General features: G+C 37.4%; 1 protein-coding gene across 3 annotated transcripts in view; it reads right to left on the bottom strand.

Moving 5' to 3' along the window:
- Window positions 1-806: 806 nt before the first annotated feature.
- LOC116417957 overlaps window positions 807-21,183 on the bottom strand; it is a 246,042-nt gene continuing 225,665 nt past the window's right edge. For all 3 annotated transcript variants that reach the window (XM_031933154.2, XM_031933152.2, XM_031933153.2), the window contains one exon: window positions 807-998. In XM_031933154.2, coding sequence (XP_031789014.1) covers window positions 903-998 — 96 coding nt within the window. In that variant the 3' untranslated portion in view covers window positions 807-902. The remainder of the gene's footprint in view (window positions 999-21,183) is intronic.

Consider the following 21,183-nt stretch of genomic DNA (forward strand, 5'->3'; position numbering starts at 1 on the left):
TTTAATCGTCGGCTAATCGGAAGAAGGCGTGCGAGGGCGAAAGTGCAATCTAAATCAGAAGCCCTTACACCCACCTACCCTGTAAGCAACGATATTAAATCGTTGGCAAATCGGAGGATGGCGAGCAAGGGCGAGCCTTTTATTTAAATTAGAAGCCCTTAAACCCACCTACCCTATAAGCAACGATATTTAATCGTCGGCAAATCGGAGGATGGCAAGCGAGGGCGAAAGTTCAATCTAAATCAGAAGCCCTTAAACCCACCTACCCCATACACAACGAAGTTGAATTGGCGGCAAATCGGAGGAAGGCGAGCGAGGGCGAGCCTTTAATTTAAATTAGAAGCCCTTAAACCCACCTACTCTATACTCAACGATATTGAATCGTCGGCAAATGGGAGAATGGCAAGCGAGGGCGAGAGTTCAATCTAAATCGGAAGCCCTTAAACCCACCTACCCCATACACAACGAAGTTGAATTGGCGAACAGTCCGTCTTAGTACATAAATATTTGTACCGGCTATACCGATTGTAAAGTGGGAAGCATCCTGATCGTAACCGATCGAGTCTCTCCGAAATCTGGAATGACAAGTCTCTCCCTTGTGTCAGGATCCGTTTTTCCAAATTTAACGACATCCACAACTGGTCCACTCTCGGTGTTTGAAACAAAAGTATCATATATATTCTAAATTTATATATAAACACCGAGAGTTTTACATTCACACCTTCTTCTTTAAACCCTGTTAAAAATTAAAGATAAAGCGATAGAATTTGTTAAATCTTTATTTTGTTCAATTAAAATACTTACTATGAGAAAAATAAATATTTATTTGAAAATGTTAAATTTTACATAAGTCGGAAAAAATCCTTATTTCTTCTATTTTTTCTTATACAATTTTCGTTTGTTTAAATAGAAATATTGATTGTGTTTATATTTACTAATAATTGTCGAACGTATGCAAGTACATAAATAATTTTCATAAAATCTTCTGTGAAGTGATTCTGAAAATTAATAAATTATACATAACATTAATTTTATACATTAAAATAATACGTTATAATTTTATCAAATATATATTATATAAGGACTAGGGTTGTTGTAACAAAGCTTCTTTATTAAAATTCTTTTAATTCTCTATAGGAATTCTTTTAAAATATTATATTTTAAGATATAGAATCGAGAAACTTCGACACCGTGCGATTGTGTTCTATCATATTGCTGAAGAGGACTATAAGCATGCTGTCCAAGTTTGGAATAAGTTCAATATTAGTACGTTGGGAGAATATTCAGATCTTTATCTGAAAACCGATGTTTTACTATTGGCCGACGTTTTCTAGAGTTTTCGAGAAACATCTCTTAAAGCCTGTGATTTGTATCCTGCTCACTTTTATACGACTCCTGGACTAACTTTTTCAGCAGCTTTAAAAATGACAAAGGTAGAATTGGAGCTTCTTACAGATATTGACATGCTAATGTTTATCGAATCGGGCATTCGAGGTGGAATAAGTCAGTGTTGTAATCGATATGCCAAGGCAAACAATCCATATATGGGTTCTTCATACGATAAGGATCAGAAAACAAAAACTCTCTTATATTTTGATATTAACAATCTTTATGAATGGGCAATGGTACAGCCTTTACCAGTTGGAAAATTTGAATGGATTGATTATGAGGCAAATCCAAGTTTTTTTAATACACCACCAGATTCTGATATAGGCTATTTTGCTGAAGTTGACTTGGAGTATCCTGAAGAAATTCATGATGATCATAGGGATTTACCTTTTTGCGCAGAACATCTTGCACCACCTGGTTCAAAGCAGAAGAAACTTCTCACGACTTTGAATGACAAGAAAAGGTATGTCATTCATTATCGAGCACTTAAGCAGGTCTTAGATAATGGACTTCGATTAAAAAAGGTGCATAGGATTTTGAGTTTTGAGCAGAGGGCGTGGCTCAAACCATAAGTTGAATTTAACACAGAAAAGCGAAAGCAGGCAAAGAATGAGTTTGAAAAACTCTTCTACAGATTGATAATTAATGCAGTCTATGGAAAGTGTATTGGACGAGAGCGGAAACGTGTAGATATGCGATTAGTAAATAAATTTACAGGCAGATACGAAGCAGAAGCACGCATAGCTCTGCCAAATTTTCACAGTTGTGCAATCTTCGATGAAAATTTGGTTGCCATACAGCTGAAGAGGACAAGTATTACAATCAAAAAACCAATATACGTTGGTCTCTCAATTCTAGATTTGTCAAAAACATTAGTATATGATTTTCATTATTCATATATGAAAAAGCGAGTTGGAGAAAAATGCAAACTCCTGTATTCGGACACTGATAGTTTAATATATGAAGTTGAGGATGTAGATATATATCAAGTAATGAAAGAAGATGTACATAAATTTGATACTTCTGATTATGATGAAAATAATCAGTTTGGAATTCCACGTGTTAATAAAAAAGTTCCTGGATTGATGAAAGACGAATGCTATGGCAAGATTATGACAGAATTCATTGGTTTAAGAAGTAAAATGTACAGTATTTTGATTAATGGAGCCGCGACAGTGAAAAAAGCTAAAGGTATAAAATCTAGGGTTGTAAAGAAATCAATCACGTTTGAAGATTATCGAAAATGCCTTCAGGATCTTGTTATTATAAAACGTGAGCAGTGTAATATTCGTTCAAAATTACACATTGTGCATACTGAAAAACGGGAAAAAATTGCTCTAAGTCCACACGATGATAAAAGATTCTTAAGAGAATGATTCGCGGGTGGGGTTGACACTTTATGCTGATGGAGGGGAACCAATCCACCAGGGGAACCAAAGATTGAATATGATGTTTTAGAGGAGTTTATGCACGAGTGGGATCCATCATTGGATAGATTAGGAACTGAACAAGGAGTGAGAAATGATATACTACTAGAGGCTATGGAAGGGGCAGAATTTGTGGTGGGAAACGGGCTATATGAATGGACGAAACACGATGAAGAGCACATTCGAAAAATCGAAGCGAACAACAAACCTTGTGTAAAGAGACCAAGACTCACCTAACTCTAAAATAAGTAAGTTCTATTTCTTAGTTCTCTCTCTCTAAATTCTCACCTACAAGACATTTTTCACTAACTTTCATTCTTATTTTCACTTTTCAGAATGGATCTATCTGCACTCAACAATTGTTAAATACTATTTATTTATTTCCTCAAACTTGTGTGCAATTTACATGAATAAGTACATTATTAAATACAATAACAATTGCTTTCTTATTTATTTGAACCTTGAATAATTCGTACAATCTCATTTTTATCTATCCAACTATTATGCTTGTCACTAAAACCTAACAATTTAATATATACGCGTTTACCACTTTTCTTTAAAACTTTTTCTACTAAATAAATTTCTGGATACATAGTGTTAAGTGACGAAGTTCTGGATAACTATTCAGAGACATTAAATTAAATTAAATCAAACTAAGACGAAAGAAAGAAAGAATCCAGAGAAACTTCGACACTTAACGTACGCGAAAAGTAACTCAAAACCAAAACAAAACTGCTCCTCCCTCAGCTGAAAGCACTCGTGTACAGTCGACGCTGCAGTTTAGCCGTTGACCTTAGGCTAGGCCCATAAGGCCTAATGAGTAAGAGAGAGAGAGAGAGCGCGCGGCTAAACTGAAGTGCGAAGGAGAAGTAAAGACCCTGTGTGGGAGAAAGCTATGACGCTCTCTTCAAACTTTGCCTCCCCCGATCTTCTCATTCCTGTGTGTGCGCTCCTAGAGACAGGACGCTTTCTCTCCGAGTTTTCACATAGATTTGATTGAATATAAAAAAAGGATATTATTTTCTTTAGAGTTAAAAGATTTGGTTGATTAATATTTTTCTTTGAGTTTCGTATTGCATTGCTAATTGTCTCACATCAAACAATTGTATTGAATTTCATTGTACGTCACGTCAATTATCGAAAGAAGAATAAAACAAAATCCAGAACAGAACCCCAGCGCAGTCATAGTTTCGGTTCTTACCACTACCTCATTGATCTAGTTTTCCAGTGATCCATCAAACACAAGTAAGTTGTTTTCCTTAATGATTTAAAGTCAAAATTTACCAAATCAAACAATTCTGCCGCGATAAATTAGTAGTTTCACTAATCTCTTCCGTATGGGAGAGTAGCTGTAGCTGACCGCCCGCGTTTATATTAATAATTGATTGTTAGTTTGGTAACCTCAGTATTACCCTAACAAAACTGGGGGGTTCGTCCGGGATCTGCTCAGCTTTTGTCAGACGCGGAATTGTTTGCTTTTTACATGTTAAAAACAAAATTTGTGTAATTGAGTGGATGATTAAAAGAAAAAAAAAATATAGAAGGTCCCATACAAGTGCGCGTAAAAGGTGAAAATTATTATAAAGTGCGTAAACAAAGAATTAGAGTCGAGAGCACAAAGAACGCACAGTCGAAGATAAAATTTGAAACTCGAGTCGCGCGCGTACACACACAAAGACGTCGTGACGTCAGTGCAGCTATACAACGGGTGAAACACGCGGAAACGCCAGTGATTTTAAATAAAATTTTTCTTATATTCGTTCGTGACCCGTATAATTAATAATTTTTCAGTAAACTCAGCGGGAAATAGGAGAGGTGCACAAACAAAACACAACGCAATAATCCACACATCATTTTTTTTACACTAATAATTTTTGGACACTCAATATACGAGCAGTTTGACGCATCCTGCCAAATTCACACAAAATCACAGAACAAATTCTCAAACAAAGCACATATATAAAACTCACTAAATTATATTAAATTTAACTCAAATCACACATAAAAGAAAATCAATGCTCAAAATTTGTACGCGGAGTGACACTAAATTTTAGTTTTAAAACAAAATTCGCACCATATTTTAGTCGCACACACTCAGTTTTAAATACACAGTTCAATATTTTACAATTCGATTCAAAACCATCAGAATTCTCATAAATTTTCATGGCAATGCAATTCACTTTGACACTGTCTTAACAAATTTGCACACAGAATATTACAACTAATTTTGAAACACAAGTACACTGACACATCCAATAATATACGTAGGGGTGGGCCCGTTAGGACCTTGCGCAGTTCGTGTCCAGAAAGACTCCAAGAACCAAAAGCAATCTGGTCGACGAATAGCACTAGAGTGCACTGGCAAGTGATCGCCAGGAGTCGAGCCAGGGCCTTCACGAGGCTGGTGCGTAGAGTGCAGGGCTCCGGGTCCCACAAAGGAGATATCTGGCTTGCTGCGCTCGAAACAGCCAAATCTGGTGTTGAGACGCCAATCGAAACCCTATAAACATTTAAAAACATTAATTTTATGTATATTTATGGCTTAGATCATAATTAATATTATATTTTGTCCACTGGTGCAAACAACGCTAAAGGTTTTGTGTAAAAGACCCATTTTTGCATATGTTTGTTAGTACAAATTTGTGTAAAGCGCATGAATTAATAAGAAGCATATAACAGAATATTGTTTGAAGTAGAAACAATAAAACCTAATTAAAGACACATTGGAATTATTTAATTCAAACCAGATATGAACATATAAGGTGTCTAACCTAATTCTGTGTCAAAGTATTTTTGGTCAAAACTATAAATATTGAAGATTTCGAGTAAAGTAAAGTAAAATCCGAGGGTTTAGGTTAAAGTACATCTATTTATCATAAAAAAACTCAATAAATATTAATAATAGTCAACAATTGACAATTGACCTCCGGACGCGACAATTTTTCAATACTTTTTGTGTAATAAAGCCGATAAGTAATTTTCTAAGCACTGCCTAAGCTGTGCTTAGAAAATTACTTATCGGCTTTATTACACAAAAAGCATTGACAATTAATGAGGAGGAAGCGTAAATGTCAAAATTATAAAGTTTTACTTTATTATTGCAAGGTATAGGAGAATTTTTGAATATCAAGACACGGGTCTGATTAAATGACATAATTTTGAGACAAGTTTTACATTATTGAAAGTGAATCTAATATTTTATTGATTTTGCAAAGCACCCTGGACGCGAACAATGATATATTATCTATGAATTAATGAATTATTACAAAATATTGATTTAATTAAAGGTCAGAGAGTGAGAGTAAAGAGACGGTCCAAAGTACACGAGGGGTAATTTGACTCGCACAATTTTTGTTTTTACATCTTTCCCAACATTAGACTCTAGCACACAGTTAATTTATAAAACAAATTATTGTTAATTGGAAAAGAGAGAGAGTTTTTACATCTTTCCCAACATTAGACTCTAGCACACAGTTAATTTATAAAACAAATTATTGTTAATTGGAAAAGAGAGAGAGTAAGTGACAAAGTATCTGCTTACACAAAACATACCTATGACTCATGCAGACTCGGCACTGTCCTCCTTGATCTTGAGGATGTTTAAAAAAAATTCAAGCTGCTGCTGACTGCCACAAAAGCTGAAAAGAAAGACAAAACAATTTTACACAAAGCAACAATTCTCAAGTTGCATGTGGCGAAATATAATATTTATTTAGTGCAGAAGGAAAACTTATCTGAATCAGCTGATAGAGTTGCAACCACAGCATTGGGGATAATCCCGGGCCCGAACCTTGACCTTTTCAGCAACACGGTGACGGCACACATGCACCTTTTTGATTTAAGTAGCACAAAACAACACGCACGATTCACAATCATTTAATTATTAGCAACAAATTGTCGATGAAAACACACGCGACGCGACACGGGGTAGACAGCTGACGCAAGCAGACTCGACTAGGGAGTTTGACTGTAGTGCGAAGTGAGGCGCGAAGCGGTGCCACACCCAGCTGAGTAACTAGGCGCGAGAACGAGCGGACGCCATCTTGGGAGCGGTCGAACGCGCGCGCGGAATTTGAATTTGAAAGTATGCACTAAAGCTTTTCGAGGGTATACACGGACGATAATTAATTAACTAAAATACTAAAGATCATTGACATTCAATTTCGAGAATTATTAATAACATAAAAGCACGTTTATCCGAATTTTGTTTTTTTTTATATATACGCAAAATTTTGAAACAGATGGAAATTATAAATTGATCGTTTGCGCGAAAATCTTGCATTTATTGCTAATTAACAAATTCCATTATTAATTAATTATTAACAAATTGACTTCAAAATCGAGATTTAAATTTTTTTTTAATTTTCCCTTTTTACAAAATTAGTAACTGGTTATTCCTCGTGGTTTAACAAGTGAATTAAAACATTTTTGAAAATTTTTTTTGGAAATTCACACACAGATAAGAATTTGGTTTAAGAAGAAATAGAGAAAATTCAAGAATATCGTGCATCAACAGTGTTATAGATTATTGAATTTTTTTTTCTTTTCTTTCAGAATATTTAGAGGGATGAATAATTTATTTAGAAGACAAGTGACATATCCAAGATGCCTGACGAAAATAGTGCGGGTGATCAAACGGCTGCCGCGTTAGCCACCACAATGGCTAATAGTTTTGCGCTCATGAATTGCATAAGCGGTATACCAAGTTTCGATGGGAGACACACTAAGTTACGAGACTACATCCAAGATTTGAAAAATGCAAATGAATTAGTCACCAACGACATCAGACCACAGTTTATGCGGAACGTGCTACAGAAGATAACCGGGCCAGCAAAGAAAAGTCTCAACAATAAGACTATAACAACAATAGAAGAATTAATTAAGTATCTGAAACAAAGGTTTGGTCCAGGAAGAAAATTCAGTTATTACAACACACGCATACAAACGCTGAGAATGAGACAAGGCGACTCAGTTGGAGATTTCTACGACGAATTGAATGTGCTATTGAGCAGTGTCAAAAACGCTCTAAAAGAAGAAAAGGGAGAAGAAAGTCTTGACAAAATGATGGAACCACTAGAAATGTTAGCAGTTCATATATACATAAAGGGGTTAGCAGCAAATTTGTCCGAATGAGTTGATATGATTAGACCCAAAAATCTACAAGAAGCATACGAAGAAGCAGTACGACTAGAATCACGCATGGAAGCAAGGATCATACCAGATTCAAGACCTCGAATAACTAGAAATTATTATAATGGACACAACTCCTATAACAATGGATATGAAAATGAAGGTGGATACAACAATAGAGGACAAGAAGGATATAGAAGCCAGAATAGATATGACGAGCGAAATGACAGAGAACAGAACTACATAGGTTATGTAAATGAACAGGAAGATTATGTAGGGTACGTGAACTAACCCGAACAAAGAGAACATCCAAATAACTACGGCAGAAATAATTACTACCAAAACAACTATAATCGTAACGGATATCAAAGAAACAACAGTAACTATAACAATTATGGCAGAGGAGGATATCAACGGGGGTACAACAATAGTAATCGACAAGGAGGAAGCAATTGGCAGTCATGGAACAGAAATAATGGACAAGGAAATCAAAGACAAATTTTTAACCATGAAAACGGTCGTCGCGAAGATTATGAACCCAACGGTCCAGACAGACGAGAGAGTTATAATAGTTATCCAATTAATTGGAGAGGTGGCAACGGAAGAAACTATCAACAAAATGAAAACGATAGAGAGAATTTAAACTCTCAAGGGGCTCGTCATGGAGAAAGAATGACGAGCCAGGAACAAAATCAGAATCAGAAACAACAGCAGGACCCAGATCAACACAAATACCAACAACAGATGCAGAACTACAATCAAGAGAAACAAAACCTAAATCAGAACAGCCAGAACAAGTACGGAGCACAAAGAGCACCGGTGATCACAATACTAACAAAACAACCCGAATTTCAAGAATGTGTTCAGCCAACTACACAGGACCTGAAGAGTTTAATTGGGAAAATGATGAACCAACAGCAGTGAAAATACGAGTGCCAGAAGGGACCACTAAACCATGGATGACCTTCATGATAGACAATGGAGCAACGGTAAATTTAGTGAAATTAGGGTTCATAGACGACAACATGCCGATAAACATGCAAGATGTACGATGGCTTGGAGGAATTACTGCAGAAACAGTGCCAACTCTAGGATCTGTTTATCTACTCATCAAAAATAGTCCAGTAAAATTTCACATAGTTAGAGACGACTTTCCAACACCACACGATGGATTACTAGGAAGAAACTACTTAAAGAAAGAAGAAGCTGTCATCTCTTATCACAATAACGCTCTGATGGTGAGCGGAGATGTAATGCACCCAATGCCATTTTTAAGGCGAGAAAAAGAATACAGAGAGTAAAGAAAGAGAGCACACAATTCCTACAAATCTAGCGACATATTACAAGTTGAGGAGAGAAATAGTAACAAAGAATCATTCAACACGAACGCTTCAGAGAACGCAGATGTACCCATGAAAACAATACACACCATAAAAGCCAGAACGAGACAAGTGGTCAGAATCAATTTAATCAGTGAATTGAACGAAGGATATATACCCAGAATTGACGTAGGAAACAAATACGTGTTCCTGGGAGAAGGAGTAGTAATTAATGATAACAACACATGCAAAATGCTAGCAATAAATACAAGTAAACACGATGTCACCATAGAAGTTGATGTTAACGGCGAAATTATAGTCGACAAAATTAAACGATTAGAGAAAGTGAAGGAAGCCATTAGAAGAAGCCACCTAAATAAAGAAGAACTAAGAATTGTAGACCGTATAATAGAAGATTATTTAGATAGGTTTCTATTGGCTGGAGATAAATTACCATGCACAGACACGATTCAACACCACATCCATCTAGAAGACGACATGCCAATAAACATAAAACAATACAGACATCCACCGAAACACAAACAAGTGGTTAGACAGAGTGTAGAAAAGAAGTTACGAGACAAGATCATTAGAGAATCAAATTCGCCATGCAACTCGCCAATATGGATAGTACCAAAGAAACCTGATAGTCACGGAAATCCAAGATGGAGAATGGTGATTGATTTCCGAGAACTCAACAAGAAGACAATTGCGACGTTGCAAACGTCGCAGCCGCGTCGAGACGAGGAATCTCGTTCGATGCGGCCAAGCCCTGAGTGCGCGGAAGAAACAAGCGATTCGACGTGTTGTTGTCGGCGCCGGCCTGTCTTCAAATTCGGGGAACGGGCTAGCTAACCGTCATCGTCGGCGCGAAAGTGAGCATCGTTGGCGCGAGAGCGAGCCTCGTCGGCGCGCGCGCTGAAAGGTCCTCCGCATGTCGCGAGCCAATCAGCGGGCGCCGATGCGCGGCTTGCTATCCGCGCGGACTGGCAGCCAATGAGCCAGCAAGAAGCGCGGGCCCGACGAGCACGAGAGGAGAGTGAGCGCGAGAACGAGCGGAGAAATCCGAGAGTTCTCTCACGACTGTCGACGGAGCACGACGACGTTTGTGAGAGTTGAGTGCGTCCTCCTCTGCTCGTCGGCCCGAGGTCGACGACTAGAGGAGATTGGGAGAGTCTCCCAAGAGTGTTCAAGAGTGCGCGTGTGTTTCAGGTGCAGCGCGTTGGCACTAGGAAGTGCCAACGCCCGGACGAGCCAACGACCATCCTGACGAGAGGGAGGAGGCCGGCCAGTCCGCCACCATCATCCGGAAGACCAGAGCAGCCAGCAACATCGGCGTGGGAGAGCCGAAGCCGCCAGCTGCTATCAGGTCCGGGAGGAGTCCCGGAGGCGACGACGGGAGCACCGACGGACGTCCAGCGGAAGCCGAGAGAAGAGAGCGAGTAAGCGAGAGAGAGAGAGAGAGAGAGAGAGAGAGAGAGAGAGAAAGAGAGAGAGAGAGAGAGAGAGAGAGAGAGAGCCAACCGTCAACGGACTGGACCTGGGCCTGAGGCCTGCCGTCTGCTGCACGAGTGCGGCTCGTGCGTGAGTGCGCCAACATAAGCCCTGCGTGGCTACATTGTGCGCGGGAGGCATCATTGCCACCGCGTTGTAGGGAAGGGCTGGGCGAAATATAAGAGCAATAAAGTGATAACCATTGTGTGATTCTTTTCCTCTCTCCCTAGCGTTCTCCCAAACGTGACGGTCGCGTCAAATCCCACGAAACAAGAAAAATCCTAGCGCATGCAAGGCGTTAGGTGTTGCGCACCTGTGTTGGGAGGCACAGCGTCGCACAATCAGAGATGCTTACCCTTTACCAAACATTGCCGATATAATGGATGAATTGGAAGGACCCACATATTTTTCCATCTTTGATCTTGCAAGCGGTTTTCAACAAATACCAATGGCCCCAGAAGATTGTTACAAAACGGCTTTCACAACTATAAATGGACACTACGAATATACCAGAATGCCTGAAGGATTAAAACAGCTACATTCCAACGACTAATGGAGAAGGTACTCAGAGGATTGTAAAACATAGAGATGTTAGTCTATTTAGACGACATAATAGTATATAGTAAAGATCTTCAAGAACACGAACAAAGAATCAGAAATCTTATGGAGAGACTCAGACATGCAAAATTAGTATTGCAACCAGACAAAATAGAATTCTTTAGAAGGGAAGTCGGTTTCCTAGGACACATCATAAGCGCCAGAGGCATAGAACCTAACCCAGAGAAAGTAGTCGCCATCGCAAAGCTTGCCACACCGTACCTAAATAAAAAAGACAGTGACATGGAAATTCATAGCTTGGAAATAACAAAATTGTTAACTTCCCACACAGTTAACAATGACGGAAAACCGCTACATGAAATAATGAGTCAGTTAGAAGAAATAAGTGAACACAAAAGGCAAAATTATAGAAATAACACAACACTATACGGAAGCGTGACCATCCAATTAGCAATCGTAGTAATAATAATAGCAATAATCATAAAAATGAAATTTTTAGGCAAATGCCAATGTCTCAATAGGAGACATGCCCACCCACCACCCAAAAGAAATCACAAGAGACAAAAACCCATCCCAAATGATGAAGAAATCGGACTCGAAAGTATCTTAAGCGCTCGCGAAAACCCCAATACCCCACATTTAGATCGCGAAACCCTTGAAAGTGAAACCTCAAAAATCACAAGAAAGTTATTATTATTACCAAAACAAGAAGCAGAATGCTCATAGTTTACCAAAATTTTGACCAAAATTTAAACATGATCTTTCAAAGGAACCTTGTATATAGTCGAACAACGCATAGTCAAAATTGTTAATAACGATAATATAATCTAATTACAGAATAAAATAAAAGAACAAATGGAGTCGAGACCAAGAACCACCATATCAATGTTCTGCGACATAGACATTCCACTATCAAACATAGTAAAAGAATTCGAGAAAATAGGAGAACCTCGAAATGCTTACGTAGAAAAACACAGATACGAACGAGAGACCAAGAAAATTACCATATCATTTGAGTCAGAAAGAGAAACACAGAGAGCATACGAGCTCAGATCGCTACTAGCGAAACAAAATAAATTAAAAAGAAACAGAAGAAGAACAGCACCGTACCAAGGACCCGCAACAACCTCAAGAGTACCAACAGGAGAATTGATCGACCTTACTCCAAATGAAGAGCCAACAGTTAAATCTGAGATCCATGTAGTAAACCCAACGACGCAACCAACCAGAAACAGATTATTTTGATTACTCCCTTGGGATGGAAATGATAGAGAAAAGGACGAGATGTTCTTCAGACAATTTGCGCAATTTGGAACACTAGCCTATTATGAAACGGTCAGAGACAGAAAAGGACGACTAACGTATGGATATGTGCAATACTTCACAGAAGAAGAAACCAGAATTGCCAAAGAAGAGAGTGACCCGATATACAAAGCGACGTTCGCGGAACCCAGAAGACTCCCACGTATTGCACAAGGAAACGCTACTACAAAATTTCATGAAAAATGCAAAAAGATGATAGAAGCAGAATTATACAGCTTGCATGACGTAACCTGCAAGAAACAAGCAGATGAAGCCCCACTAGACAAACTACAGCCATTAAAAGAGACCATATTGGAACTAAAAGAAAAAATAGCCAGATTGGAAAGCCAGAAGCAAAATAGAGAAGAAGGTTTCATGATCAGCAACTTTACAAGTGCCAGTGGAAATGATCAGAATCAACATAAATCCGAAATACCCGAGACCCTCAAAGTAATAGACGAGGATTTAAATGACAAAAATATGATTATAGATTAAAAAAAAATAATAAGAAATGAAATGGGACCAATTAACATGTGTGAATGAGAATAATGAATAACAAACATATGACCAATAAATACCACATACCATAATAGCTCTTAAATTTTTTTTATTACCCTTAACAATTTTTTTTCATGCTCTGTTTTAGAAAAATGGACCAATTACTCAAGAACGTCATTGCCTCAATGATCTATAGTGAAGCCCTAAAAATAGTAAGGATAGAGCTGAAAAAAGCATCAGAACTACCAGCAGTCCTGAATATGTTGAATCAATATGGACCCTATACTATGACAGAATTTCGTCTCAATCACACAGGACCACAACCCGATGCAGCTTCAGTAACAATTAAGTACAGGACGAGAGCAGACGCAGCAAAACTAATGACTGACTATGACGGACATCTAGACAGCATATCACTAAACGGTAGCTTTGAGACTAACAATGAAGACAAAGGAAACGCCAACAGTGACCTCAATGACCACAACGGAGACAAACTAACAAATAACGACGCAGGCAACAATACAACCAATGACGAAAACGCTAACAAAAACAACGACAACAAAGACGGACACAATAACAGTCACCACTTAAAATATAATCCACACGACAATGTACAGTTATTACAGGTAAACCTAATGGACGCCTACACAGTAACAGCCTCATACAAGGGCATGACAATAGACGCAGAAGCTTTATTTAGACAACATGGACCTTGCACCACAGAACACCGCACAACGACGGACGACAACGTAAAAACCATAGTAGTTAGATATCAGATAAAAAATCACGCGCTCAAAGTGATTAACAAATACAAAGACTACATACAACAGACGAACGGCGACATACAAGAACCAGCGACAGTGCAACAAACAATTCAGGAGAAAACGGTAGATTATATTGAAACATCAGACACCGTATGCATACGAGTGCCCGGACATATGACAAGACAAAACTTGACAGACGCATTCTCTCAATTCGGAAACATTATAGAAATAAGGCCTTTAGAACCCAAACCCGGACATTTGAAATACACCGCGTTCATTCAATTTGAGAACCCAGACAGTGCAAACAAAGCAATAGAACAGACTCACAACACATACTGGACAAGAACAGCTTATAACAAGGTGTATAAATCGACGGAATCCACAACACGCCCAATAGATACAAAAATGATACAAGACAAAACAGAACAGAAACAGGAATCAAAGAATTGGACTGTCGATCCCGGTAACAACATAAAATCCTAACACCACTAGACACGACACTAGAACAGTTAGAGACCGACTTTAAAACATTTGGAGAAATAGTCAACATGGAATTAGTAGACGGCATAACAAAACGAAAAGAGGCATACATAACATACAAAAATAAAATCGACGCAATAGACGCAAAACTGAACGGACCAATGAAATACACGATAAGATGGAAATGTACGCCAAAGACAGACCACACAGTAATCCATTTCTTATGCGGAGACCAGATACCAAAACAGAGCTTTGACGACCATGTACAAAACTGCCAAATGTATCATTTAAAACATAAACTAAAAGACAAAAGAACAGCATCCACGACACAAATAGAAACGGACCAGGGACGAACAACACCGACACCACAACCGAACACGAGTGGACTGGCCAACGCACAAACAACAGCTCGCCCGTCAGCATCCAACACGACAGCACCAACATCCGTTCACAGAACACTATATCTGGACTATACATCATCCAGCGACGAAGACCCCATGGAAAGAGAGATAGCCAGACAGAACGCCAGACGCCGAATGCAGGAGACATCGCGACGAACAGAGCAACCAAGACAGCAACCCACAGTGACCCAAAGACCGACAAGAACATGTACCGCAATAGAAGAACAAACAAGAAAGGAAATGAAAAAAATAGAATTCAAGAAGATACTAGACACTAGTTTTGAAGAGACAACACTGCGACTTTAGCTTTAAGGTAGATATAAGTAATTTAAGTAAGTCTTGACGTCATACAAAATGGACCAAGTTACCACTGTTGTATTGTTTTGCGTCAAAATAAAATATACTTTTATACTTAATCCAAACAAAATGTACGACCAAAATTAAAAAAAAAAAAAAAAAAAAAAAGACCTTGACCCAATAATTTATAATAATACACATATTAAACCATAAGCAATAACAAAATAAAATATTTAAGCAATTTAACAAAATGAAATATAAAATTAGCGAGTAAGTCATAACAAATCCATATAAAAACATTAGCAATAGGTTATAAAGAAATTAAGAGATACGCATTACTAACAGTAGCACATAAGTTAAAATTAGAATAAGTTTAGATTATACGAGACCATTCTTGACAGTTTGTGTGACAACAGAGCAGAGCCATAACCAAATTCACAAGGTAAGAGAAAGAGGGAAAACAAACAACCCACCCAAACCCATATCATTATCCCGAAACAAGCTGGAAGCAAGCAAACCTAATAATAATGAAAAATAAAAAAAAAATATAAAAGAAATCTTCCCGATTGCGTACCAATAGCTTCCAAATTTCTTTTTTTTTGGAAAAGCGCGACCCAACCAAGGCATACATTTGAATGTTCCGTACATTCTAAGAGAAAGCAGTGTTCTTTCTTTAATCAAATGAACACCGCAAGGGTTGTTCAATGGATCCAATTGTGATCCAAGATGATCAGACACATGACCACACAGTAACTCGAGCATAGGCACAATTAAATTTCTGCAGTTTAGAGCAGCAACAAAAAAAAAAAAAAAAAAAAAAGGGGGGCATGATCCTATCCTAGATTCACAGATTTCCAGATGACACCTTACACCATTTCTAATCGATTAAAAATAAAATCAGCACCTAAACTTGGCTCGCCAACTGTCACCCCTGTCAGACCACTTAACCTTTGGCATATTCGTTTGTCGAGGACGACAAACGTTCGAAGGGGGGGAGGATGTTAAGCGAAGTTCAGGATAACTATTCAGAGACATTAAATTAAATTAAATCAAACTAAGAGGAAAGAAAGAAAGAATCCAGAAACTTCGACACTTAACGTACGCGAGAAGTAACTCAAAACCAAAACAAAACTTCTCCCTCGGCTGAAAGCACTCGTGTACAGTCGACGCTGCAGTTTAGCCATTGACCGTAGGCTAGGCCCATAAGGCCTAATGAGTAAGAGAGAGAGCACGGCTAAACTGAAGTGCGAAGGAGAAGTAAAGACCCTGTGTAGGAGAAAGCTATGACGCTCTCTTCAAACTTTGCCTCCCCCGATCTTCTCATTCCTGCGTGTGCGCTCCTAGAGACAGGACGCTTTCTCTCCGAGTTTTCACATAGAGTTGATTGAATATAAAAAAAAGGATATTATTTTCTTTAGAGTTAAAAGATTTGGTTGATTAATATTTTTCTTTGAGTTTCGTATTGCATTGCTAATTGTCTCACATCGAACAATTGTATTGAATTTCATTGTACGTCACGTCAATTATCGAAAGAAGAATAAAACAAAATCCAGAACAGAACCCCAGCGCAGTCATAGTTTCGGTTCTTACCACTACCTCATTTATCTAGTTTTCCAGTGATCCATCAAACACAAGTAACTTGTTTTCCTTAATGATTTAAAGTCAAAATTTACCAAATCAAACAATTCTGCCGCGATAAATTAGAAGTTTCACTAATCTCTTCCGTATGGGAGAGTAGCTGACCGCCCGCGTTTATATTAATAATTGATTGTTAGTTTGGTAACCTCAGTATTACCCTAATACATAGTTTTATGAATTTCCGTTTCATAAAAGCCACCTGAGACGGGTTTATCATAATAATCTTTGAGGAGGTAAGTTACTGGATCTGTTTTTACAACTTGCGTTATCGTGAAAATTTCTGTTGACCAGTTTGGCGTATAACCTTTTTCAAAAACATTTTTTATCCTACTTATTCGTACTTTATCTCCTACTTTAAATTTAGGTTTTTTCACTGGCGACTTTTCATTTGGAAAATGTCTCTTGAATTCTCGCTCATTTGCCAGTGGAACATTTTCAGGCTCGATTCCTGTTGTCCGATGTTTTCTCGAATTGTATGCTTTGAACAAGTTAGGTAGAATATCCAACCATTTATAGCTTCCTTGTTTGCTGAATTCTGTCCACATTGCATTTTTTAACGTTCTATTGAATCGTTCGCATATACTTGCATGAAGATTACTATGCGAAGAGTATAAGTGTATATTGTGCTTTTTCATAAGTTTTTGAAAAATTGAATTGTAAAATTCTTTTCCTTGATCAGTTTGTAGATTCTTCGGTACTCGTCCTTCTTTCAGTATTGACTTCATAGCTGTATTAACATCATTACGACTCTTTGACTTGACTGGCACGGCCTATGCATACTTTGAAAATATATCTATGATAGTGAGTAAGTCATGAAAACCTTTGTTTTCTTTAGAATATGGTATCATTTCTACAAGATCCGCTTGCCAAGTGGTTTTTTGGCAAATCCCAAGTGCCTTCTAGGCAGGTTTTTAATGTTTCGTCAAAGCAAAAGTCACTTGAACTAGATATAGAAGTGATTGGTTTTGGTTTTGTACCCATTTCTTTAATAGAAATATTTTTCGTTTGAGTATCTTTTGCTTCGATCACATTTAGATTTTGCATTTGTGGTGCTTTCTTTTGAAATGTGATTTTATTTTGGAAGTTTAACTGTTGGTTAGACAGTTTATAATTGTTCTCTGTGATTTCTGTGTTTGTATTATCAAGGTTTGAATTTTGAAAAAGTGATTTTCTGTGTCCGTAACCATTATCTTTAAATGCCAAAAGTTCAAAGAATGCATCTTGACTTTGTATATTTTGTGATTTTACTGTGAATCGAATATCCCAGTCAAAATGGTTTGAGATTTTCCGAACAAGCTGCTGCTGCAAGCTCTGCTTCTGAGAAATTTCGTTCTAGATCTTGGGCGAAACCCCATACATATCTAATTCAACTTATAAAATTTTCAAACACGAGCTATCAGATAACGCAAGCTTAAGCTTATCTGCATATCTATATATTTTTGTAAAAATCAAAACGGATTTACTTTTTTGGGTTTATGTGATGTTATAGAATATATGCAATATTTATGCAATATTCTATAAAATATAATTATTTGAATATATATATACTTTTTGTTATAAAGAACAAAAAGCTTTTTATTTGCAAGGGAATCCTCACTACCTGGTATCCCGGACCCGAACAACTATAGTTATCAAATCATTATAAAAAATAATAAACAAAATTTATTTAGAATCTGTTGACAAAATGACGATACGATACGACACAGATTAAGTAAATGTTCATTACTTTTCTATAATAAGATTATTCGCAGGACCGAGGAAAGTCGTGACCCTTTCAAACTCTAAGTTTGAGACTCATAATTGCTTTTTTATTGCAAAACAGTCAAATCCTTTTCTGTATCTACCCTCATTCATCGGTCGATCTTTGTCAATAACGATGAATCCATATCTATCATTCTTCCAACATTCAGAACAAAGATTCCGAAATTCGTTGAAAGTTAAATCGGTATTCACATGATCTTCATAGATATGTTTAAGATTTACATCATCTTGTCGATAAGTTACTAACAAATTGACATTATCTCTAATGAGATGTTTTCCGATATGAGCATAAGATTGACATAGATAGAAGCTATCTACACAATATGTCTTCCCATACAGACGAATGCTCTGACATTATCCTGCTTCTCACATGCCACATCATCAAAAATCATTATTGAATTTGGAAGGGCTTCATCTGGAGATACTACAGATTCATGCTCACTGAACGGAAGATATGATACTCCTTCAATCGGATCCAGGACACTTTTGAAAAATTGATACTTTGGCTGATTCAAGGATTTAGAGTATACATACAAATTTTCAAACCTAAGACCATTGGGATGTGTTATTAAAGCCAATAAACTATTTGTTTTTCCAAAGTTCGATGGGCCGCAGAAAACTGCTCGTATACTATCTGGTAGTAATTCCCCATGACGCTTTTTTCTCTTCTCTTTTCCAAAATCGAAATTTGTCACGGGGAGTTTGACGTTCTGCTCGGTAAAATCCATGTTCACTCAACAGAGTCAAATGTTCGCAGACGAATAGATTCATTAGCATCAGATCAGTCATGGAAGATAGCTTCACTTTGAGTCTCTCAGGAAACTCATCTGTCTTGGAAGCGCAATATTTTCTTTCGATTGAACTACCACAGCATAAAAATTTTGTGTTGGGATTAGTTGAACTTTTAACATTCAACTCTATTTCCAATGTTGACCATTCAAATAATAAACTTCATTTGAGCAAAAATAATATTATCACTATCCCTACGGGCAGCTATGAAATTGATGCTATAAATCAATTTTTTACAAGAAACTTTGAAATCCAAAGGAATTGAATTTTCTTTGAAAGCTAACAACAATACTCTCAGAAGTGAAATTCTCTGCAGTCATCAGATAGATCTCAAACCTCGCGATTCAATAGGCCGTCTCCTTGGCTTCGCTCCTCGCATTCTCAAAGAGAACATTCAACACAGCTCTGATTTACCTGTGAAAATATAGAGAATCAATGCACTCAGAGTAGAGTGCAACATTACTGTAGGTGCTTACATCAATAATAAGAAAGTTCATACAATCCATGAATTCTTTCCCAGAGTGCCTCCAGGATATAAAATCTTAGAAGTTCCGTCTCATGTGATATATCTACCACTCAGTGTCAAGTGCATAGATCATCTACAAATTCGAATTGTAGATCAGGACGGAAATTTGGTGAATTTTCGAGAAGAGGAAATTACTATTAGACTTCACATCAAATCTGTATAATGGGTATCGTTTACAATTCTGGAACATATATAAGTCAGCCATCATGTCAACTAGTCATCAGTCGCACAAAGAAACTCAAACCGTTAACACGGAAGAGCATTCAGTTTCTGAAAAGCCTAGGACTAAAAGTTCGTGGAAAAAATTCACGTGTATAATTCTTTGCTGCTTCCAGAAAAATGGACGAAATTCTAAGCATTCAATCAGGTGTCGTCTTCGATGAGTCTATTGCTCATTACGAGGTACACACCCATTAACCATACTCATCATTAAGCTTTGATAATAGTGATGAAATTCGTATTTCTATACAACATCAAGATCTATGCCTTTTACCATCGCGTAGTTCTATCCACGTATGTGAGAAATTGAAACTAAAAGATGGTTTAACAGCACCAACTAAAACTAAATTCGTGAACAATGGCATTTGTCATCTTTTTGATAAAAATCGTTATGAAATTAATGCTGTGGAGTTTGATAAAAGTAAAAATGTTGGTTTGAGCAGTCTCATGAAAGGATGGACTACATTTAATTCGAAATAGAATAACATGCTAGAAAACGCAGGCTGGCTTGGTGATGAAGAAGATACCAAAACGTTTGTCGATGAAAAGGGAAACTTTGACGTAGCGATTCCACTGAGTATGATCTTGGGCTTTGCAGAAGACTATAAAAAAATTATAGTTAATATGAAGCATGAGCTCATTCTTACAAGATCAAGAAGCGACTTAAATGCAATAATCCAGAATGGAACTACATCATCTGGCGTAACTACTTATGAAGATTGTGAAGTAAAAATAACGAAGATAGAATGGTTAATGACATATGTTATTGCATCAGATAAACAAAAAATCCAGCTATTGAATTTCATTGGTAAGGATAACCCCATCTTTATGTGTTTTCGTTCTTGGGAGATATTTGAATATCCTCTTCTTCCAAGCACGAATAAAAACGTCTGGACAGTGAAAACTTCAAATCAATTGGAGAAACTTCGTTCTGTAATTCTCGGACTACAAAGAGAAAAGCTACAAGAACTGCAAATGCCAGTAGATTTGATCATTGTGAGATAAGTAATGTGAAACTTTTCTTAAATTCACAATATTATCCATACAACAATATGAATCTCGACATATATAACAATCAGTATGCAATTCTCTATGATATGTATGCTAATTTTCAAAAATCATACTATGGAAGAGATCCGCAGCCGTTGCTGACAAAGCGTTCTCGCGCTCGCTCTCCTCTCGTGCTCGTCG

This window comes from Nasonia vitripennis, assembly GCF_009193385.2.
Source record: "Nasonia vitripennis strain AsymCx chromosome PSR unlocalized genomic scaffold, Nvit_psr_1.1 chrPSR_random0001, whole genome shotgun sequence".
NCBI lineage: Eukaryota > Metazoa > Arthropoda > Insecta > Hymenoptera > Pteromalidae > Nasonia > Nasonia vitripennis.